Below are 23,246 nucleotides of genomic sequence, written 5' to 3' on the forward strand. Positions count from 1 at the left end.
TTTGGCTCAATCAGATCCGACGCCGTCATCAAGGTTTCCGAGATGTTGGGAGATGCGCGCCTGGGCTTGCAGCAGCCAACCCAGCAGCCACCCTCACCACATGTCGCCACCCCCCAATTTCGGTCCTCGATTGCCCTCGTCCATCCCAAACCGTGGAACGCAGGCAGACGTTTATCCGGCGTGGGGGATCTTTTCGATCTTCGGGTCGATAGACTCGCATCTCGCCTGGAGGCTCGTCAGTGCCAGTTTCAGTCGACGTTTGTCTTTTTGGGAAGACGCGCACCATGGTTTTGCCATCAGGTCTGCGGTCAGGGTCGTTCCGCTTCTGACATGCTCGCAAACTCAGAAATCCTCTGGAATACAATTTAATTGGAAAAACGAAAAGACTGAAAAGGAAATTCTTGACAGTCGCATCTTGCCCAGTCTCGTATGGCTACCAGGATACCGGGCCCAGGTCTGATGGCACCTCATGCAAGACAGTCCATGTGTTCACCACGGCTGCAATTGACTGGTCTAAATTCGGACTCTAGGTTGCCACAAGGAGCTCGGAAAGAGCCCTTATTGAGCGTTGACTGGCAGAATGTGACTCGAATCCGAGAGCCCAAACCTCATCAAATGAGATGAGGCAAGTCCAGTCGGCTCCCAGTGTATCCGTACCCATAGGCTTTGGCCCACCTCAGGCTGTAGGCCTTTGGTCTTCCATCGATGACTGCAGCTGATGCCTGGGCTGTGCTTACAGCGAGAGGGTTCCATTGCATACTCGTAATTCTGATTCTGGGACCCTCGAGATGCACCGCCTCGGGTCGTACTGCACCAGCCCCTATGCAGGGCAACGATCAAGTGGCTGATCCCTGGCCGTGAGATACGGGGGCATTGAGGTCGTGAGGGCATCCCAATGGTCCAGCTACGGCATGGGAGGACGGGGCTCGCGGCGTTGCACCGAACAGGTCTCAGTGAGCGCCTAGCATGGCATGGGGGTGGATGAATGAGCCGCGGCTACAGGCGGTAAAAGTTGCCAAGGTCAAATCTTCAGTGAGGCAAGTATTAGGTTCAGGCTGGACCGAGTCGCGCCAGCATGTGTCATCTCATCGCGCAGTCGGGGGTGACTAACAACCGGCATCCGCATGTGGCATGCTGGAATCTGGGGGGGAATAAACGAAGGGCTTGCCACGTCTTTCTCCCAGTTTCCACGGTTGATTTTTTTATTTTTATTTTTTGTACTTTTAATATTCATTTATTTAGTTATTTCGCAATATTTGAAAACACCGGATCACGATGCAATGTTATTTTCAGCAGAGGCTAACCGATCCCCCATCCGTGCGGCCCTTCTTTTCTTCACTTTGATCTTCCACCATTCTTCACCACTGCCACCACCACCACCACCAGCGCATCAAGCTCGCTTCTTCCCGGAACCACATGGTCGACCTTCCGCGGGAGCTAGCCTTTGGAAACGCGCCAACCACACGGAGCCCCTGCGCTTCGCGGGCTCACATGACTGGAAACTGACATCACCGCCCAACGGTCTACCCGCCAATTGCTGGGTGTGTGTTTTCTTCGCACTTGGTACTGTCCGCGCCGCCGAGGCATCTCCCTGGCTTAGCCGCCAGTGCGCGCGCGCACTTTCAGTTTCTCTCAGTCTCTTCCTCTCTCCCTCCCTCACCCTCGTCCCGTCCACCTGAGACCAGGTGGTCCAACCCTCCCTCCCCATCGAAGCCTTTCCCGTCGCGGTCGTGGGCCCGGCTCACAGAGATGGGTTCGTGGCCTGAGACACCAAACCCGACAACGCGACGGCGCAAGACACCCCATGCGGCGGTTATTCTGGACCCTCTGGGCGGGGGAGCAAAGGGTTGTCGACCGTGGGCACATGCTTCGTTTCTGACGTAGCCGTCCGGCCTGTGAATGCCCTCATCGAAGCCGATGCGTCTGCATCGTACCTGATTGTCGGAATCGAGATAACCAGGGGGCCAGGGTGAGCGACGATCTCTGTTTTGACGGGTGAGGGCTCCTGACTTCTCTGCCTTCTGTCGGTCCTGTGGGTTGATGTCACTTCCGCCCCGTGCCTCCGTTGCGCGGTCCGGGCCACGGGGCTCGCGGATGGTCTTCGTGACTTGCCTCGGCACCCGCTCTCGGTAAAGGGAGAAGGGGCTCCACGTCAACGTTCTCGGTCTGCAGAACATCTCATGACATTGAATCGCGATGTCGAACAATACTATCGTTTTCTTCCTTTTACAAGCCCCTGGGCGCGGGAGTAGCTTAGCTACGAAGAGAGACCCCCCCCCCCCCTTCAGCGTTTGCTGTCCCCGTTGGCGATGTCTTACCGTTGCCGTGCCAGCGGTGGGATTGACATCATCGGCCGAGACTGCACATGTCAAGAAGTGAAGGGCAGAGGACACAAAGGCGCACGTGTTCAAGCACACAACGACCCTCTCATCATCATGTTTCTCAGAGGAGCAGGGTCCTGTCTCACTTGCTCCGTCCAAACGTCGAAAGCTGTCACCAGTCCAGCTAGCTAGCTATCAGGCAATTCGTTTCGACGCGGCGTGGCTAATTAATAAACTGCAACCAGACGAAAAGAATGGCCACCGGAGGGTAAAGCTGTTCAAAGAAAGCCAGGGCGTTGAGGCTTGGTCTGATGTAGTTAGCACGCGTTGCGCATTTTCGCGGCTTGGGGTTGAGGCTTGACACGTCCATCTATAGACTGTGGCCCACGTGCTTGATGTTTTTGGAAAGCGGTGATATCCACTGTTTGGTCTCGAGCTTCCCTCAAAGGCCCCGGTGAAGAGTCTATCGACCGAAGATGTCTTCAACCTCTGAAGGCTGTAATGTTGATACATCAAGGCCGGGGTTATTGGGGGTTGAGATTGAACGCAATCTTGTTGAGCAGGATGAAAACTGGCCCCGACATCGGTCCTTCCTTCCTCTGGTACTAGACCTTATGGCCGGATGAGATAAAATCTTGGGAAGGAGGGTCTTGTTCTGCTCTTCCCCTCAGAAAGCGATTGCTCTTTCCCAAACATCCAGTGCGGTAGGCAGCTGCCGATGTGTCCCCGGTGAAGGAAAGAGCACCACTCTCCCTCGTGGGTGCCTCTTTTCCCTCACTTCTTGTTCGTGCCGAAAACTTTTCCATCCAATGCATGCTCTTGATGCCTATCTACTTCTGCTTGACAAACATCCCCCCTTGCCATTCTGCTCCTTCATTCACTTAGTCCTTGTACATGACAAATGACACTACCACAGATCTACCAATGGACGTGTAGGTACGCCTCAAACTCTCCTCCAGTGCGGCGCTGATTTCTCCAAGCCCAGAACCTGTCGAAGTTCTCGCTGCACAAGGACCGACTGCTGGTTTCAAGCCCATCAATGGCCACAAGAGACCTCTAACGCCAACCTCTTTCGCCATAACCTCGTCGCCTTCTAAGCGATTGGCAGCCACCCCTGAGCATAAAATAGGGTGCCGGACTCTTCTCGAGCATCCCCTGGTGTTTGAAACTGAGTCCGCGTCCGTGAAGCAATGCCTTCTGCCTGATCTTTTGCAAGCTTTGCCAGGTGGTTCGGAGGCAGCAATCGAGATGCCCGAGACACCGCCAAGCACTGTGTCACTTCCTCGGGCACACGTCGCTATGACCCAGCTCGAGGAGACAGACTCATGGATGAACGAGTTTGTGGACTTGGACACAGCAGGCGGCGAGTGCTTCGTTTCGTTCGAGAAACCCCCGGCTGGCTACCGCGATGGTATAGCTCAGACTCTGTCAAACGCAGGTGCAGTCATAGCCAGGCCGTTTCCGGGCCTTGACGTCGAGCACCTCGAGAAACCAAGACGAATGGAAGACGTCTCTATGAACCGCAATCACTCAGATGACTACTCCATTGAGGAATCTGACGAAGAGGAGATGGCTCAGCTACTGGTCGCCGTGGACGACAACCCTGCACCCATACTTCCCTCGGGCGTGGTTCGGAAGATGGATCAGGACTCGAGATCGGTTGAGAGCTCCAACTCAAAGCTTCAGTTCTCTTCCTCTGGCGTAAGCAACTGCGATATCTCACAAGCTGACTTCTCGGAGCCCGATCTTCTTGACGAGGATATCGACTGGGACGTGGTCACTGCCTGCGCAAAGGAAGCGACTTCGAGCCCCATGACAAAGCCCCTTATTGAGGCTGCCCGTATACGTACAAAGAATGCGTTATCGACTCCAGCCCCAATCATCAGGCCCCCCTTTCCCTCGAAGATGAGAGATCGCTCCGTCATCGTTGGACTTTCCTCTGTGAAAATGATGCGCACCTGCTTCAGGATTGGAGAGCTCCTGAACGCCCACGCCAAGTGCGCACGAGAGAAGCAAGACGTGGTATTGGAATTGTTCGCGAGGGTGAACTACTCCAACCGGGAGACCTCCGCAAAACTACAGCACTTTCAGCTACGGGACCTTTTCACTGACAGAGAGCCATATCTGAGTGGCGCCTTGAGGGGCTGGAAGCTCCATGGCTCCGTTGACTACCAGAGCAGAACATTTCTCGGACCCGCCGGAAAGAACAAGCTATGCCGATGCATTTGCAAGCTCTCAGAAGACAAAAAGACGGCCATCGGACGTTCGGCAATGGTTTTGTCCATCAGAGAGACGAACTGGGATGAGGTTCACTGGACGTTGAGGCTAGTAGCCAGGGACGCGGCGTCAGATAGCTGTGGTCGTGATGAAGGAGTGATCTCTTCTGCCACTTGAATGATTAACATTGATGATATGGGTAGGAGATTAGAGGCGAAACTTGCTATATCTTGAGGATTCCTATTAGATTGGGAGACAAATAGGCGCAACATCACACGTGGTCAGGTAGCAGAATGAAGATGTTTCCGAAACAGACAATAAGACTTTAAGAATGTCCATCGCGCGGCAGGAATCTCATGTAGTGCCCTTGCCTATGCAAAACCAGTCCTCAAAAACTCAGTTGCTTGCAGAAAGAATCTTGAAGTTCAACATCAACCCCAATGAAGTAATGCCGGCATCGTTCCGAAAAGTCGAGTTGCCAGTTGCTTGATTGCTTGACTGCGCTGCGTCTGATCAGTCCGTCCAACCGCGCGAGAGGAACGACGACGCAGACTCTTGAAGTTTTGGTACACTCTTTTTCGTATTACTAGGGCTCATCAACAACGCAACAAGGATTCCATCAGTTTCTGACTCTCAGGCTACGCTTCCATGTCGACACTACCATGCCGGCAAGACATTGGATCGGCAGGCAATACCAATGATTTTCTTGCTGCGCATGCTATAGAAACCATATCTCATTCATGTCATCAGGAAAGACGGTATTCTGTCCAGAAAGGTGCAAAGTCTATGGTCTGTGGGCTGCTACCTGGCAATCACCTCCTGTTATATTGGATTTGGGGTTTGATTAGGCAACCATTCCTGTAAGCGGCCCTGTTGCTCAGTTTAGTTTGAACGTTCATCAACCACACATGTGACTCTTACTTCAGAATGCAGCTGTCAAAAAGGTTATGGTGCTGTCTCGTGCGAGTTCTTTAGTACTGACATAGTACGGGTAGAATGTTAGGATGCGAAAGCCATTGTTGGCAACATACGTGAAGACCGACTTGCAGTGGAGGCCTAAGGCCTGGAGACTGGAAATTGGCAAGTATTCTGGCATAATACTGTAGAATAAACCTTTTGTAGGTGTGCTGTATGACGATTGTCTTCGAGTCAGATTGTAGTGTGCCTGAGGTGAAGGTGGAAAGCCTGGGAGAACCGAGGATGATTGCATATAGCTACATCAGATGGCCCCGAGATTCGGGGTCTTTATGTGAATTACCTCAAACTTACTCGCCATGTACAGATCAAGGTAACCATATAAGCGCCTAAGTGCTAGTACAACATATTGCCCGGACAGAAAGATGGCTTTACGATCAGTTAGGGTTTTCTTTGTTTAGCATAACAATCCACTTACGATGAGAAACATACATGTATGTAGAGTCTCTTCTTCTATTTCTCTGTGCATCTATGCCTGTGGAATTGCCCACTAATGCCAACTACAACCAATGTGCGAGGAGTTGGAGAGCCATCGGCGGACCACTTAAACCTACTACTTTCGCCAAAGCTCTTGAGGGCTTCTCTTTGCTAATTGCATAGCGTCGCCAACAGACGTTCCCTCAACGAAGAACTGGGTCGTTGCTTTGTTTGACTCTTTCAACTCCGTAGACGTTTTGACCCATTGGATCCGCTCTTCTACCTAGCGATTTCACGGCAGTTCAAGCTCACGCTTCTAGTGCGCGTTTTTCCAATCTGGCCTGGCCGCCTGGGAATTGGATTCGTCTCTGATAAACTGCCCCGAGGTTCGGCTTTGCCTTCTTTGCTACTGCACCAGATGGGCCAATAGTCGAAATCTTTGGCCGTTTGGATTTCTTCATACCATGTCCGCACCAGATTCTGGTATAAGGCTAGACCGTCCTTAAGGCTGAGTACGAGTGGAGCGGCGCTTAAATGCGTCTCATTTGCCAGAATTCATCAGAGCTTTCAGGCCCGAAGAGGGCGAAGCTGGTGTTGGCAGGCATATACCTTACTATCGAAATCAGATGAGACGGACGGGCATATTAGCCGCAAGTACAGCAAGCTTTGGTCCACCTTGTCACCAGCGGCATCTTTGTGGGCTGTCAAGATCTGAGACTCATCCATGTCAACTCCGTTTCGGCGATATGAAGAGGTAGTTACCAGGGACTTGCTGATTTAACTGTTGTGTGCCAGAACAAGCTGCTAGACCTAACTTGGCACGTTTTATCTAGTCAACGGGCCATCAAAGGTAAAACGTTTTGGTAGCCAGTTTGGTCCAGATATGCGCCAGCTATTGTAGACGATTATTCCCATTTCAGCGGGCTGGTGCGTATGGCCTTCGCTTTAACAAGTATCCAGAAGGCTACTGATGGTAAATCTACGTCCAGACAATGGGCAATACATAAGGACAAAGAGTGCCCATATGCCCCATTTCGGCAACTGTATAGATATATGGACACATATATGGTCATCTGTTTGGTAAAACTATCAATTAATTCAATTGACTGCTTGTCACTGGTGCACCAAATTAGCCAGCCCCTTGCTGAAGGGCTACAGATCTCAGCCCCTTTTCAAGATTGGACAATCCTGGTTCGCCGATTGTCGAGCACGATTTGAGTCAACCGAACTTACGAACAAAGCGCATGCTGCAGGAGCCCTGTACTCTGGTAAGCTAAACTGGTCGCATTTATTGCCACCCACCAAGGTGATCTGCCAGGGATAGAAAACGGAGAGATGACCAGTTGTGCCTGGGAGGTTTCATAATATTATGAGACCGAATACATGTGTGAATAATGAAACCGGTTTGGGTGATTCTACCGTTGTGCACAAGTTCTAGCACTTGAGCTCAGCAATGAGCTTATGGAGATACAGAGATGTCCTTGTCTAGATGAAGGGAGGTCTTGTGAGCTAACCGGTCTCTTATACAGGTAGATGACCAGGGCTCGTATACTTGAGTATTCGCTTGAGGAAACTGATAATACACATGCAAAGGACTACACGACCGACCTTTCAGCTACTGCAGCCCTAGGTGATATTTCCATCCTTTTAGGCATGGCTGAGTATTTTCCGGGGCAGAAGGAGCAGGAAAAAACAAGAGGGCCAGATCGTAAACCTCCTAGTGTCTGAGGTTTTAGTTCCGCCAAGACGGACATGGCGTAATTGGGATCAAGCCCACATTCGTCGTGAGTTTAATTCCAATCCCTTGCTTACAGCGAGTCGTTGCTTGGTATAAGGGACAACTCAACTTGGAATGTTTCGAATTACACTGCGTTCTCTAACTCCTAGCTGTCGGCCAGCCACTGTGTTGGTTTCTGAATTTGGACACTTGCTTGTCTTTATCAAAAACACATATCATTCATGGCAAACGTTCGCCGTCATAACGTGAGACATCAACGCGCCATGTATTCATGGTTATTATGAGAGCACGAACCCATAGTCTGGTTTTGACCCTACACAACACCATCCGATACTATTCGCATCTTCTTTACCTGCTACTCATGCCTGCACTTCACGTCTAATAGCTCATTTCCTCAGACTCGACCCTATATCACAAGGAACCCCGAACCGTCAAAACCCGGACACGAAACGGCAAAGGCTCAATAATTTAATCAAGATGCATTTTTCCGTGGCCCAGCTGCTCGTGGCTTTGCTGACGACAACTCCCGTCAAGCAAATGACGGCAACAGCGGCGGTAGGGGTGGATCAGAACCAGTTCGCGATCCCGTGCGTGATGGACTATGTCGGATGCGTCGCAATCCCAAACTTCAACGATGTGTTCTCCCGTCTTATCGGCAATTCCAATATGGAACCTAGGCAATGTCAAAGATTCTGCGCCGGCCTAAATGCAACGTACGCATCTTTATATGGTAGTTACTATTGCAGATGCAGCGTTGTGCCGCTGACGGTGCAACCCAATATCATGCCCGTCGCCGAGTCTGCATGCAACAACTTATGCCTAGGCAATTCACAGGCGAACTGCGGTGGCGAAAATGGCAGGCTCAACCTGTACAAGGTGGCTGCTACTACTGTGTGCACGACAGCCTCTACGACAACGACTTCTTCGACGACCTCTTTGCCAGCCTCCCCGACTACCTCAACTTCGCCGATCTAGTCAGCTTCATCAGTAGTCCCTGGAACGCCTCCTATATTAGTGCCAGCTCCTCTCGCGCCATTCAAATACATAGGCTGCGGAGGCCTTGACAACGATGCCGTTAGCGATGTCGATCTGCTTTTTGTCACTCTACTCGCCGGGGATCCAGCACGCTGTCAAACTTACTGCCGAAACAACAACCGGACACTCGCCATGATGTCGCCAGATCTTTGCACCTGCAGTAATCTAGTTCCAGGGGCGACTTCAGCTTTCACAACCTTGTTTGCCCCGGACGATAGCCTTTGCACAACCAGCTGTTCCAAATTCCCTTCAGCACCTTGCGGTGGCCCTTTCTTTATGAAAACACCCGTATATACTGTGTACAAGCTGGAGTTGGCCGCAGTCGTTTCCAGCTCATCATCGACATCCTCTACTTCGACTACATTCGTTTCGTTGTCCACTCCCGCTAATTCCGTATCTGAGAGTAGCACGAGTTCTAGCAGCCGCGCAGTCACGACTACATCGAGCTCGACTACTCGCTCGAGTAGCGGATCTACAAGGATAGCACCATCTTCCATCTCGTCAGGGGCCATATCCAGCATGGTCACTTCATCTACCACCCAAACTGGCTCTCCAGCCTCGTCGCCTCTTTCTAGTTCCTCTCCCACCTCACCTACGACTTCGCCGTCCTCAACTACTCTACCTCTGGGTTCTTCAACGTCTCTTGTAAACACGACACCTGCATCCGACGGCTCTTTATTGGGAACCTCGATCGATGCTTCTTTCACGACAAACGCAACCCCGTCGCTCTCATCCATATTCACATCCGGTCCCACCCCCGAATCTACTAGCAGCTCCCAAGGACTAGCCGGTACTCCTCTAATATTCACGGTTATCGCCGTCGAGCAACCTTTACCTACTCAGTCAGCCCCCTCATCCTAGATTAGGGGCTCAATAAACAATCTTCATTTGCGGCTTAAACAAACAGTTATGCCTAGTAAATCTAGACATCCGCTGCGAATACTGCGCCACTCCGTTTTTTTTCGAAATAACACATCCACCCGATGGCAACCCACGAATATCGAAAAAGAATCAAAACTGTCCTTGTACACTTCGTCGGCAATAACCACGGCTTTGATTTCCCGAGTTCGGCTGGTTTATCTGTCCCTCGGTTTCATTGTAGCAGGTCATCAGTCTTGCTGTCATGATGATCTCATCCTGTGCAAGGGAACAAACAACAAACATGCACTTGATAGTTGGATGCTTTATTCTCACCGTTTGATAAAGCTCCGGGATGATCACCTCAGAGAGATTCGACTTACCCTCGGGAGATCAGCCTTTGTCGGAACGAGAACCCTTATATCTGCCAAGACCCTTCGTGCAGCAAACTGGCAATTTTCCACCACTTGTATCAATCCCCCCTCACTCCACGCCCAACCCCGCGTAGGTCATCGCGCATTCCATCTTCGGGTTAAAACCGCCCGCAAGCGATCGTCAAATCATTCTTCAACGGGACAGAAGCACTTCCTCGTCATCCCTCAACTGGACCAAATCTCTCAAGCTCTCACACCAATCCCTCGCAAAATGTCACTCTCCGACTACAACGAAAAGCTCACAAGCTCGCTCGAGCAAGCCAAGCTCGTGCCCGGCTCGGCGGCGGTCCTCATCCCCGAGGGCTTCAAGCCGACGACCAAGCTCGATGTGTCGTTTGCAGGCAAGGCCGTCGACGCCGGCAACTTCTTCCGCGCGCGCGAGTGCAAGGTCGCGCCGAGCGTCTCCTTCGCCGCCGAAGCGGACGTGTCGTCGGGCGCATCCTACACGCTCTTCCTGACGGATCCCGACGCGCCGACCCCCGACAACCCACAGTTCGCCTTCTGGCGCCACTGGGTCCTCCCCGGGCTCCAACCCCTCAGTGGGGGCGCCGTGGTTGCGGAGACGAAGCCGGCGCTGACAGAGTTTCTCGGACCCGGACCCAAAGATGAGTGAGTTTTGCCTTGTAACTGTCAAGGAGCTATGCAGGAGAACAAAAGACGTTTACGATGAGAGGCTAACCCAACTGTCTCTCCTAGCTCAAAGCCGCACCGCTACCTCTTCCTGCTCTATCGGGAGCCCAACGGCATGGATCTCAAGAAAGAAGACGTTGGCGGGGAGGAATTTGTTCAAAGACGGTCATGGAAGCCCGCTGAGTTTGCCGAGAAGCATGGTCTGAAGCTGGTCAGCGTCAACTGGATGACATGCGCCGGCGACGGCTGGACAGAGTAAGTGGGGTTTGTTCTGTAAAGCGATGCGCTGCCGTTCAAGTTTACGACACGCCAACAAGGTCGCCTCCAGTCCAGTTGATAAACAACATCTAGAAGCCTGGAAATAGAAGTATAATCATCACATAGCTTATCCTTTTTCGGTATCTCTGATTCTGTCTTCTATCTTTTGCGGCATGGTCTGCGTAGACTCGATAAACGGCGAATTCGATGATCCCGTCAACAACCTCAGTTGTTCAGTGGTCCTATAGTCTAGTTGGTTAGGACGTCGGATTCTGATTATTCTCAGATCCTTCCGTAGGCCCAGGTTCGAATCCTGGTAGGACCTGTTGTTTTGATGTGGGACCGGGATAATAATTCCTTGATAGTTTTCTTTTGTGTTGCTGTTTTCCTACTGCTGCAGCACAACCCGTTTACAGCCTCCAGAGCTCTCAATACGGAATTGGTCAAGCAAAAAAAGCAAGTATTGCCTGTTTGTTTTAAGAAAGCTGGGTAATATTATAGGTGATAGATAATAGGCTGTCTGTTGATCTTTTTTGTCATCGGTCAGGCCTTGCAGATGTCTGGTTACAGTGGCCTGTGCCCAACCTCCAGGACCCTAAGCCCCTGATGCGATCTCAATTTCAGCTATCTACCACCGGAATCGACGCTAAAATTCGACCACCCGCCATCAACGTCCCGGCGGTTGAGCCCGTCATCGCAAATTCGGCACAGACGTCACCTTCACCTCAAGACGCGTCTTCCGTCGCGTCTTACAATAATTATCATGATGCAGCGCGGCATTGTGCGCCGACAAAGCTCACTCGCGGCGGCAAAAAGAATTTTTGCCCAAGCCGACACTGAGCCAGACAACGAGCCGTTCAAAGCAATCTCAAGAACACGCAGAGCCGCCGCCAAACAACCACCACCGCCGGCGCAGAAAGACGCGTCTGAAGAGGCAGACTTCACCCCTCCCGTCGACGACGATGAAGTGAACGAAACCGCAGAGCCGCAGCCCAAGCGGCGCAAAGTTGAAAAGACTCGGAAAGCAGACACCGTAAAACTCCATGCAAGCCTCTTCGGCCCATCTGGAAAGGCAACGCAGGACCCCTGCTCGCCTCCGTCAAGAACGCACGCCGTTATGTATCACCGTCCTCTGCTACTAGATGGCCAACCCGGACGCGATGGACGAGATGCTCTCCTTGCCTGGTTCGACTCTACCAGCACCACGCGCGGCATGCCTTGGCGCAAAGCCTGGATCGACCCGCGAGATTCCTCTGACGCCACTGACCTACGTACCGCCCTCGAGAAGCGCGCCTACGAGGTATGGATCAGCGAGATTATGCTGCAGCAGACACGCGTCGCGGTGGTCATTGACTACTGGAACCGGTGGATGGCGCGGTGGCCGACGATCCAGGACCTCGCCGCGGCGGAGCCCGAGGACGTGGTGAGCGCGTGGCGCGGGCTGGGGTATTACAGTCGCGCGACGAGGATTCATGAGGCTGCGAAGCTGGTGGTCAAGGACCCGAAGTGGAAGGGCCTGATGCCGGCCGAAACGGCGGAGCTTGAGGCCAACGTTCCGGGGGTTGGGCGGTACACTGCCGGCGCCATTTCGGCCATCGTGTTTGGGAGGGCGGCGCCGATGGTTGATGGCAATGTGCTCCGGGTACTGAGTCGACAGCTAGGTGTGTTTGGGAACGCAAAGTCGGACAAGGCGGTCATTGACTTGCTCTGGGCTGCCGCGGATGCGCTTGTCAAAGCCGTAGCAAAGGATGGCCCTGCCAGCCAAGGCAACGAGGATGAGGAGGCGTCGACGAGCGATAGGCCCGGGCGATGGGGGCAGGCTTTGATGGAGCTTGGGAGCACCGTCTGTACGCCCAAGCCGAACTGCGGCGAGTGCCCCGTCACGTCAACCTGCCGGGCCTATGCAGAGGGCTTGTTGGTGGCCGCCAAACCAAAGAAAGCTGCCAAGGTGGAGGACATTGAGGACTTGTGCTCGATATGCGAGCCCTTCGAGGAAGCGGTAGAGGACGCCGCGGCCTCAGGGGAAGACTCTGATGCCGAAGCGCCAAAGACGGCCAAGGGAGCCAAGGGAGCCAAGAAGGGGACGAAATCTCGGCCGGTGGCGAAGCAGGCCACCTTGTCCGCCTTCTTCTCCTCCAAGACGCCCAAGAAGGAAGAGCCTCCCTCCACGAAAAAGCCAGTGGTCGACGCGAAAACACTAGAGATCATCGCCGATCACGCCAGAAAGTTTCCGCTCAAGGTGGTAAAGAAAGCAGTCCGCGAGGAGGAAGCCCTCATCTGCGCCGTCCGCCGCGGCGACGGACTTTTCCTACTTCACCGACGCCCGGACAAGGGCCTTCTCGCCGGGTTGTGGGAGTTGCCCAGTCACACCCTGCCAGCGACCGCGAGTAACACCGCGTCGTCCAGGAAGAAGGATGCGCAGGGGTACATCTTGGGTTTGCTCGGCGAGGGCGGCGAGAAGCCGAAGACGAAGCCCAGGGTGCGGCATGCCGGGGATCTCGGTAGCGTGCCCTGGCTATTCTCACACCTCAAGCTGACGATGCATGTGCACTTCTTCGAGGTGGAGGGTGACGAGTACGTGTCGTCGCATGCGAAGCACCGGTGGGCCACGGCCGAGGAGTTGGATGAAGAGTCAATGGGGACTGGGATGCGCAAGTGCTGGGCCCTGGTGAGGGAGAGGATCGACGAGTAGACGAGCCATGTCGAGGTGCGTCAAAGTGCTTGGATACATATCCACGATGACCTGAAATAGAAGCTCGTAGCGCATCCGTTCATCTGGGGGAAAGCTGGGATGTTTTGCAATGACGAAACGTCTTGCCAATATATTATACCTGCATGAACAATTGTACGTCAACGGGATGTTAGGCGGTCTTGCTCCGTTACGGCCTCCCTCCGTGAAACGTCGGGATTCCGCCGGGGTTGCGGGATATGCCCGTCGCCGCCTTCAGCTCCTTGGAACTCAACCCCTCGGATACACCAGGTTTCACTGACAGAATTCCCCGTCTGTACCTCACACCTCCGTGTCCGTGACTGCTGATGCCGGGTGGTCCGGAAAACGGGGCCCAACTTCCTCACGATGGGCCCCCCTTGGTATTGATTGTGGATACGTCCGTGTCGTGCCCTCTTCCGCACACAATCTGCCAATTCTTGACTTTGCACCTGCTCCGAACTTTTCAACCACATTCAATAAGGCTGCCCGGCTAGCTCAATCGGTAGAGCGTGAGACTCTTAATCTCAAGGTTGTGGGTTCGACCCGTAAGCATCAGTTGCCTCATCGATATCTTCTAGGACAGTATCACTAACATGCACCAGCCACGTCGGGCTCAATTCCCGTCAGCGATTGAACTAGCAATCATCTCTTTTTGCTGGATTCTTACGTGGAATTCAATGAAATCTCTTCTTTCGAAGTGGTAATTACTTATCTTGCAGACCGTGTCAACTTACTGCCAAGCATCGTCATGCTTCCCTTTTAGGGGAGGTTATTTAGGTGTCTATCCCTAGCACTGTCATTCCACCCTTTGACAGAAGCATAAGACCGAGGTTGTGCTAGAAAGAGCCTTCGCCAAGTGGCCCAGACTACAAGGCTCCCCTCTTAATCAAATAGGGACAACCCTAAAGATTCAATGCAATGATTCCGCTCTTTACCAAGCCAGCTTCTCCAAAAAACCAAGCATCTTGGCGTACTTGGCACTGCGGCCTGCGATGCTCCGGCCCTAGAGAGCGAGAACCACTCTCAGACTAGCGAGATTCTGCACCAAGAAAGGATCGCCGCATGGGGGTTTTGGGAACCCAAATTACGGCTGAGGCTAAATGCGATGCTTATTCTGATGTAGGGTGACGGCAGCAACCACACCGTTCGGGAATTCGGATGAGGGTGTAGCGTGATCTTTTCGGTTAATGACACATTGGCGTGACCGTGTGCAATATAACCAACCGCCCAGCCCCGAGAAATATGAAAACATGGAAACTGTTTTTATTATGTTACTCACGTCCAACATCCCGAATTGCGATGATGGGCCTGCTTGCTTCGTCCAAGTTTGATTCCTTGGCATTGCTCGTGGCGATTCTCGTCGCATCCTCAGCGGCGCTCAGTAGCGGCAATGTAGACAGTCAATGTTCTTGGAATCCTTCTGGTCCTCTCAGCCTCCTTGAGCAATGCCGCAAGGCATACAATTCCAAAACGGCATCTGGTTCCTCTAACTGGAGTCCTTGGACACAACAGCCTGTGTGCGTCAGCCCAAAGACAGAGAAGGGTCCCGACTATTGCGCGTTTGTCAAGGAAGACTTCCGCGGGAAGACGGGCGTCCTCATTATCACTAGCCCGGAGATCGCGGCCGGCGACTACAGCATTGTTGGAGACTTTGATCCTCGATGGATCGACTTCAATCGACAGCCCGTCCGGCTCGATGCGCTGCCATTCGAGGTTAAAGAGATGCCGGGAAAGGGCTTAGGCGCCGTTGCAAACACAACGATTCGGGCAGGGGACGTCATTCTGAGGGAATATCCGGTGCTTCTACAGCTGGCCGAGATTTCTGCGCCGATTGATCGGATGAAGGCTCTGTGGGTTCTAGAGGAAGGCTTCATTCGACTGCCGATACAAGATCAGCAGAGAGTTTTTGATCTGTCCAGAAGCACCGGCGGACATGTGCTTGAAGATATCATCCGAACCAACACTTTCGGCGCGACCTTCAATGACGTCGGGCATTTTGGACTTTTCCCGAGAGTTGCGGTAATTAGGTCATCATCTATTGCAGTGTAAGCTTGAGGGTTGCTAACAACCAGCAGAGAATCAACCACGCGTGTAAGCCGAAGTAGGTCTAGAAGAGTTGCTCCAGATGGAAGACGCTTGCTCACACAGTTTCAGTGCAATCACTCGATTTTCTCCCCGGACGTTGGAATTAGAAGTTGTGGCCTACAAAGATATTCATCCTGGCGAAGAACTGAGCATCAGCTGTCAGAACCCTCGAGCCCTCGCCTCAGCTCTGGCCCTCCAACCCGGCTAACACAGAAACAGACTCGATGCTGAACATGCTCTACGAAGATCGAAAACAGAGCCTCCAGGAATGGGGCTTCAACTGTACATGTACCCTCTGCAGTTCTCCCGCCGACATTGCCGTCTCGGACGCCTACCGCACGCGTCTGCAGGAGATCCTCGCCGAGCTGACGGACCCGGCTTTCAGCACGCCATCTCTCGTGGCGGAGCTGACCAATGAGCTGGATGACGTTATGGAACAGGAGGGTCTCACGGCGCAAGCAGGCGAGTTCTACGGCATGATCGCGCGGGTGTACGTGCACATGGGTGAGGCCGAGACGGGCAGAAGGTACGCGAGGATGGCGGTGGAGAAATTGGTACAGTTTGCGGGGTACGATGATGACAGGACAGTAAAGGCAAGGGGTCTTTTGGAGGAGTTGGGGAAAGTTGGAGGCGGCGGTGCGTGAGTTCAGTTCGTATGTCACATGTGTGGTGTTGCATACATCTGGCCAGGGTTATGTTCCTGATTCGGACGGAAACCAGCCAACCGGCCGGTCGTCCGACCCCCGTTCACGGAGATGCCCAGTGCCAGATCTAGGATTCTGGGGTGTAAACATGGACTAACACGTAAGGAGAATTTTCCTCGTCAAGGAAGATTCCGCCGGGGCGGATTGGACGTCTAGGACGGCTAGACGGCTGTTCGGCACAGAGATGACAGACCGGCAGGGTTGCTACTGGTTCATCTCATCTTTGGTTTAGGTTGCGGGAGGATGCTGCCGCTGCATGCTATCGGTGGTCGATACTATGGAAGAATTACACATTGATGATATGTCGACGCGGGTTGGGGGAGTTGAGGCTCTGGCTGGAGCCCACCTTGGCGATGCCAAGTGGCTTGGAACGACGGTTGCCAAGATGTCTTGGCGTCTTGGTGAAGACAGTGGATTCACCCGATAAGAATTGAAAACAAGAATAATACAGCGTTAGAACCATGAGAACAAGACAACTGGCATGGTTGATGACTCTTCATTTGTGCCTCGATTGTTCCTAAATACTGAAACAAAAGGCATGTAAGCATTCTTTGCCGAACCATGTCGCATGAGAATCGACCGCGCAAGAAAATGTGCCATGACCGGTATTCATTCTCGCGACAAAGGCTTTGATTCTGCATATCTTACAGCGACGTTCTTTCTCAGCCACAAGAGATGAGCATTCACTGCCTTCGATATTTAAGTGACTCGCGTTGGCCAGCATCCCCTGCTTATTTAAGGTCACAATGCATCAAATGACATTTGAGCTATGTCACCACAGTCGGACCTTACAACCTCGCCATACAGCAACACCCCATAGCATCCACCAAAGCAACCATGTGCATCCAGTGGACTGCCTCCGCAAAATGCACCGCCGCGGTAGAGGGCACACCGCGGAATGGGTGCAAGGGCACGCACGTGGTCGTGACACCTCGTCAGGTGTGCGCGCTCGCCGATGAGCAGTGCGTATGCTTCTTCGGCTCGTGCATGAACATCGTCACGCTGTCCTCTCTAGATCAGGGTACAGTCAACGCGCCGTGCCAGGTCTGCGGCACCGAAGAGGACCCTGAGCAGATGATGCTGCTGAAGGTGTTTGACGACGCCTTCGCAGCGGACTGGGTTATCGCATTCGGCGGGGGCCACTACGAGAAGTGCACCGAGGGCATATGGAGGGGACATTTGGCGGGGAATGAGTAAGTGAACATTTCGGGCCCCCTTGTTCGATACCTATTTCAGAAGAATATTACGCCAAGGCGCGTTGTTACGTGAGATGAATCGCAGAACTACAGTAATTTCTCAAGGCGCGTGTGCAAGAAACAGGCTTTTGAATCGTCGATCAGTCGGGTTCGCTTGCTGTTCCGAACCCCGAGACCGCTCAGCGTGGCAAGACAGCGTCTGCAGTCATCAAGTAAAGCCTTTGACCAACATTCTCTGTAATAAAACTGCTACTGTGTGCTGCCCATCGTACGAGGTTAAGGCTACATGTCATAAATCCCCACAAAGTGTCGTAATTACTGACCCGGTCCTGGGTGGCTGGGAGACTGGGAGATGCCCGGAGAGTCTGTGATCTACTGCGATGGGGAGTACATCCTCCACTTATTTTCGCCATGTGATGGGTCGATTCTGTTGGTCTTGGTAAGAAATTCTCGTGTTGTTGAGCGTAAAGCAAGTCTCGCCGTTTTCTACCAAGTAGGTAGGTAGGTGTATGTGTGTGTGTGTGTGTGTGTGTGTGTGTGTGTGGGAAACACCAGCGCGAGCTAGTAGTTGAGCGCTTAGATATCCCTCTCCAGTTTTCCCCATACGGTCTCCATTGAAGGAAGCTTTATCCGTGGAGACTTTGGGGTGGGAAGGTCCATCAGTTTCGATAGGGGACCTGGGGGTGGCTGTGGTGCTCGGGGTAGACGGAATTTTGAAATAAGACGAAATGGATCTCAAGCTCACGAATCACCAGCGTGTTACTGCACAATAACCATCGTTCTGGTTGGCCGAGACGGGGAGTGAGCTTATTCTACGGGGGCCCATCTCACCACCGGATCCATTCCATCTTGATGCGCCAGAGTCAATGAGGGGGGAGGAATGAACCAGATGGCCTCGAACCGAGGAAAACGGGCAGCGAACCATCGGTCGAGGCCCGATGGGCCAGACCTTGCAGTAAGGAATCGGCAGGTTCTTTCTGTCGGGTTCACACCTCCCATGTCACAATAACCGGAGCAGACTGGGGACTATGACTCGACTCGAAGGCTCCACGGGCGCAAAAGTGCAGCAAATCCTCGGGCAACCAAGAGGGACGCCTCACGGAAGATGGCCGAGCGGCAGTTGCACGCGCGGGCTGGCCCCGTCGACTTAGTACTGATACGGTCCGACCTGGCCCCGCCGGCCGGCGGCGAGCTGCGTTCCCATGAGCTGAGTTTGCAAAAATGTCGGCTTCTCCATTGTTCAATGCGTTAGACCGGAGACCAAGCCTGAACAAGCACTTTAATCTGGGGCACCTCGGCCCCACGCAAGCGTCTAGCTGCATGGATCATGGGCTGATCGGCGTGGCTTTCTGGTTGACCTTTGGCGAGCAAATAACCCCCCATAGCTGCGGCCATCGGCGCTCGACGAGTCATATCAAAGGTATTTTCTAGAATGGTTTTGGGGACGGGTCGCCATCCCACTGTAAACGTTGCGGGGAAAGCCCATTGTGCGCTTCTCCAACCTCCAAAGCGCGGAGAATGCGGACCTGACTCCTTGTACGAAGCAGGGGTTGGGCACCACACCATACGTACTCACACGCAAGGAAGCACACGCATTCGGAACACAGCTTTGGATGCCGCTACCTTACCGTCGGGGCCGACTTGGCTCGCGTCCTTGGTATCTCTTGAGATGCCTTGGCAGAGCCTGGCAGGGGGTATCACGTCACTTGGCACTGGCTGATCGCCTGTGTCCGAACTCTTGGTCCAATCCAGTTATACGGTACGGTCGTAAGCCGGCGCAAATAAGACTCGAGGTATACCTTTAGCGCACCCGCCTCCCAACGACCAACGCCGCCGGTGTAAGCGGCGCTGGTGCTCTTCGGCAATTCGGCGTCAGACACGACGATGTGCGAAAACTGCTGCATAGAATCTTCTGCGGGTGTGTTGCATCACGGAATCTTGCGGGAGAACCTTTCGACCCTAATCCGTCGGTTGGGAGAGAATTATAGTTCATGGTGCTAGTGCAACGTCCAAATAGTCGACCTAGGGTACCAGACTTTGCGCGAGGGCGGCATGATGGCCGCGCTGAGGTGCCATGGTTGCCCTTGGGCCACGAACAGTCACCTGAAAGCCAGCTTAGGCCATCCCAGTTCTCCGAGGAGCCTTGTAACGGTTCTGAAATTTAGACTCTGTATCAGAGCCTTTTCCGTCGCCTCGATTTCCGTCAGATTGCCTTGGCTCTCCTTTCGCATTAATATTGGCACAACACCTATCAGCATAGGCAAATCAGACAAATTAGTTCAAACACAGTAATTCGGAAACAGTCTGAACCCATTCCTCTTTCCTTTTTCAGTAAACCGAAGAGCGGCGGGAACGCGTACTTTGCATACGAAAGTGGATAGGCAAACCACATGCAATGCAGTCGTACTGTACGGGAAGGACGCGCGACAAGATCAACGAGTATTGAGAAGCAAAAATAGGGCGCGTCCCGAAAGTACGAACTAGCGAGAGATGGGCGGAAACATGACCGAGCCTAGCTCTCGATTCGAGTCCAGTCCTTTCTCCTTCTTCCCCAACTACCCCAAACCCACCGGCGTGCGGTTGTGGTGGCTGGATGCGGTCAAGCTGCCGCCCACTTCACGACCTTGTCAGTCGCCTCCTCCTCCCCACGCATCTCCATGTTCATCCCCATACCACCATCTCCAGCCATCCTTGACTAGTTTCGTAGCAGGGTCACCATCCTTGCGTCCCTTCCCCTCGTAAATTTCCACGATGGTGGAGCGGAAGTTGAACGATTGGTCACGTCTGCAACGCTCCCCCTCCCCGGCTATCCCAACAACCCTCTGCCCACGGGGTGGTCGTCGCACTGACCGCCGGCTGTCATCTCTTTGAAGCGGGGGATGGGGGGACGCGGAGATGGGATCTAAGGTGACTTGATGTCTGCATCCCCGAAAGCGCAGATCTGAGTATTAATACGTCCCGTTCCTCACCCTCTCTCTGGTTTCCTGTTCTTCAACCGTCGTGTTCACACCTCCAAGCCCTCACACCTTCCTTACCCTCTCACAAGCCCGCTATCGAACACTTCCCTCGTGCGAGCATACTTCATCCGTCAAAATGGCAGGTGGCGGCGTCAAGAAACCCATCAATATCTTCAAGCTCGGAGAGCTAGGTGAGCCCAAGGGCGTCTTTAACTGGCGACTATGGTTTGCCGTCATCTCCTTCGGCCTCATGGGCGCGGCCCGTGGTGTCGATGAAGGTCTCATCTCTGGCGCCTTCGGCTCCAAGGATTTCCAAAGATTCATCCACTACGAGACCTACAGCGCGGCTGAGCGGACCAACATCAAGGCCAACGTCTCTGCCATGGTTCAGCTGGGCTCCATTGTCGGTGCTCTCTTGTAAGGATTTGCTCTCTTTCCCCACGCTCCATCTGACATCTTGCTGATCAAGCATAATCCAGCGCTTTCGTCATCTGCGACAAGATCGGCCGTATCTGGGCCACTCGTCAGCTTTGCGTCATCTGGATCATCGGTATTGCCATCTTCATGGCCAACAATGGACATCTCGGCGCTGTCTACGCCGGCCGTTTCATTGCCGGTCTCGGTGTCGGTCAGACGCCCGTTGTCGCACCCGTATATCTCGCCGAGATCGCCCCGGCTTCCATCCGCGGTCTGTGCACTTGCGTCTTCACCGGCTTCGTCTACCTCGGTATTGTGCTTGCCTACTTCACGAACTACGGCTGCCAGATCCACCTCGGTGACAACACCCACAACCGCTGGCTCGTGCCCACCTCGCTGCACATCATGTTTGCCGGCATCATCTTCATTTTGACCTTCTTCCAGTACGAATCTCCTCGCTTCCTCGTCAAGCAAGGCAAGATCGAGCAGGCTACTGAGACCATGGCCCACCTTCGTCATCTCCCTGTTGATCACGAGTACGTCACCCGCGAGATCTACAGCATCCAGCATGCCCACCACGAGGAGCTTGAGGCCACCAAGGGTGCCACTTGGTACGGAAAAGTCAAGGAGCTCTTCCTGGTCCCTAGCAACTTGTACCGCCTCTACCTCTCTACTTTTGTGCAGTTCCTCTCCCAGTGGTCCGGTGCTGGTTCCATTACCCTCTACGCTCCTGATCTGTTCAAGATTCTCGGTGTTGAGGGCCAGAACGAGTCTCTCCTCATCACCGCCGTTTTTGGTGTTGTCAAACTCACTGCCGCCATTCTCTGCGCTCTGTTCCTTGTGGATGTCATCGGCCGCAAGCGTGCTCTGCTCACGGGCATCACTCTGCAGGCCATCGCCATGCTCTACATCGCCGCCTTCCTCACCCACGTCCCCCGGCTCGGGGTTGATGACTCCTATGAGCTGCCTGAACACCTGGTCGGGGTCAGCAAGGGTGCTATTGCCATGATTTACGTTTCTGGCTTCGGTTGGGCCCTTGGCTGGAACTCGATGCAGTACCTCCTCACTGCCGAGCTCTTCCCCCTCCGCGTCCGCGCTCTCGCTACCTCGTGGGCTATGACTCTTCACTTCGCCAACCAGTACGGTAACAGCCGTGCCGTCCCCAACATGCTTGCGTCTACAGCTGTTGGTGGTATTTCTCCCATGGGTACCTTCTGGTCTTTCGCCGCGATCACCCTACTCGGCGGTGCCTGGGTTTGGTTCTTTGTGCCTGAGACCTCTGGTCGCGCTCTGGAGAGCATGGACCGTCTGTTTGAGCTTCCCTGGTACAAGATTGGTCTGTACGGTAACAGGGATGCCGAAGAGAGGGATATTGTCTACAACGAGAAGCAGGATGCTGCTGAAGCTGTTCTCGGGCAGGCAGAGCACGCGGAGAAGAGGAATACCCAAGTTTAATCCAGTGTGTGAACAAAGGTGCTGGAGGCATCCGATGGATGAAAAGGGCATATAATGAATGCAATATACCCAATGATGATCTTATTTCAATACTTACTTTTCCAATGCACATGCATTGCTGCCCACATTTCTGTCTTTGCGAGTATGCTGTGTTGACTGTTTTTTTTCTCGAGAAGCGTGGGTTATATGTGTCACCTTGTTCCCTTTGGGGACTCGCCAACAGCGGATTGGGCTTCTTTTAATGCGAAATCTCTGCCGAATATCTCGTTTGAATCGAGCGGTTTTTTGAGAGTTATCATCGCTCGCATCGAGAGTTTGCTTGTTTTCGAGGGAGTATGCAATGCCACGTGACTGTAACATTCTCAGAAAACTTCATTGATTTCCTCCTACGTCCAATTATTGGTGTTTACGGCTATCTGATAGAAAGACCTTGACTACTCCTAATACTGCAAGTCTCGAGGTTACCCGACCATGGTCATATTTACAACAGGGATCTGCACGCCGCATTTTGAGACACAGAATGGACGTCTCCGCGAAGCTCGTGAGCGACAATGAACAACAATACATACATCAGGTTGTTTCAAGCCCGGTACTAAACCAAATACAATGTATCGACATTCAATTCCCCTTTCTCATGTAATCTAGACCCTGGAACATTGCCAACTATGCAGTCAACATGTCGAGATCAGTGGTGGCTTAGACCTCCTTCAGTCCGATTTTCGATTTGAAGAGGCTTCTTGTGATACTGTTCACCACTTCCTGTTATTGTAGCCCGATTAACGAAACCCTCAATGTTACTGATTTTGGTCTTTTGGTTTCCAAGACATAGTTGGATCTTC

The 23,246-nt window shown here is 53.1% G+C and overlaps 7 protein-coding genes and 2 non-coding genes across 9 annotated transcripts; all 9 read left to right on the forward strand.

Moving 5' to 3' along the window:
- Positions 1-3,620: 3,620 nt before the first annotated feature.
- On the forward strand, positions 3,621-4,715 carry ColSpa_04412 (uncharacterized protein; the record flags this gene model as incomplete). Its single annotated transcript, XM_049270624.1, has 1 exon — positions 3,621-4,715. The coding sequence occupies one exon, from the start codon at positions 3,621-3,623 to the stop codon at positions 4,713-4,715; it is 1,095 nt and encodes a 364-aa protein (XP_049126581.1).
- A 3,430-nt stretch (positions 4,716-8,145) lies between these two features.
- Positions 8,146-8,732, forward strand: ColSpa_04413 (uncharacterized protein; the record flags this gene model as incomplete). Its single annotated transcript, XM_049270625.1, has 2 exons — positions 8,146-8,381; positions 8,492-8,732. The coding sequence occupies 2 exons, from the start codon at positions 8,146-8,148 to the stop codon at positions 8,730-8,732; spliced, it is 477 nt and encodes a 158-aa protein (XP_049126582.1).
- A 1,474-nt stretch (positions 8,733-10,206) lies between these two features.
- On the forward strand, positions 10,207-10,884 carry ColSpa_04414 (OV-16 antigen; the record flags this gene model as incomplete). The annotated part of the gene is made up of 2 exons (XM_049270626.1): positions 10,207-10,604; positions 10,692-10,884. 2 exons carry the CDS (start codon positions 10,207-10,209, stop codon positions 10,882-10,884), a joined length of 591 nt encoding a protein of 196 aa, XP_049126583.1.
- A 237-nt stretch (positions 10,885-11,121) lies between these two features.
- On the forward strand, positions 11,122-11,208 carry ColSpa_tRNA_113. Its single transcript is given in 2 exon segments — positions 11,122-11,159; positions 11,174-11,208. It is a non-coding gene; the product is annotated as a tRNA-Gln (tRNA).
- A 441-nt stretch (positions 11,209-11,649) lies between these two features.
- ColSpa_04415 (adenine DNA glycosylase) lies at positions 11,650-13,575 on the forward strand (the record flags this gene model as incomplete). Its single annotated transcript, XM_049270627.1, has 1 exon — positions 11,650-13,575. One exon carries the CDS (start codon positions 11,650-11,652, stop codon positions 13,573-13,575), a length of 1,926 nt encoding a protein of 641 aa, XP_049126584.1.
- Positions 13,576-14,081: 506 nt separating this feature from the next.
- ColSpa_tRNA_114 lies at positions 14,082-14,148 on the forward strand. Its single transcript has one exon. It is a non-coding gene; the product is annotated as a tRNA-Lys (tRNA).
- Positions 14,149-14,895: 747 nt separating this feature from the next.
- Positions 14,896-16,322, forward strand: ColSpa_04416 (uncharacterized protein; the record flags this gene model as incomplete). Its single annotated transcript, XM_049270628.1, has 2 exons — positions 14,896-15,638; positions 15,842-16,322. The coding sequence occupies 2 exons, from the start codon at positions 14,896-14,898 to the stop codon at positions 16,320-16,322; spliced, it is 1,224 nt and encodes a 407-aa protein (XP_049126585.1).
- An 897-nt stretch (positions 16,323-17,219) lies between these two features.
- On the forward strand, positions 17,220-17,579 carry ColSpa_04417 (uncharacterized protein; the record flags this gene model as incomplete). The annotated part of the gene is made up of 1 exon (XM_049270629.1): positions 17,220-17,579. The coding sequence occupies one exon, from the start codon at positions 17,220-17,222 to the stop codon at positions 17,577-17,579; it is 360 nt and encodes a 119-aa protein (XP_049126586.1).
- A 3,092-nt stretch (positions 17,580-20,671) lies between these two features.
- On the forward strand, positions 20,672-22,407 carry ColSpa_04418 (putative quinate permease; the record flags this gene model as incomplete). Its single annotated transcript, XM_049270630.1, has 2 exons — positions 20,672-20,952; positions 21,015-22,407. The coding sequence occupies 2 exons, from the start codon at positions 20,672-20,674 to the stop codon at positions 22,405-22,407; spliced, it is 1,674 nt and encodes a 557-aa protein (XP_049126587.1).
- Positions 22,408-23,246: the final 839 nt, after the last annotated feature.

Source organism: Colletotrichum spaethianum, assembly GCF_022836535.1.
Source record: "Colletotrichum spaethianum MAFF 239500 DNA, contig09, whole genome shotgun sequence".
Lineage (NCBI taxonomy): Eukaryota > Fungi > Ascomycota > Sordariomycetes > Glomerellales > Glomerellaceae > Colletotrichum > Colletotrichum spaethianum.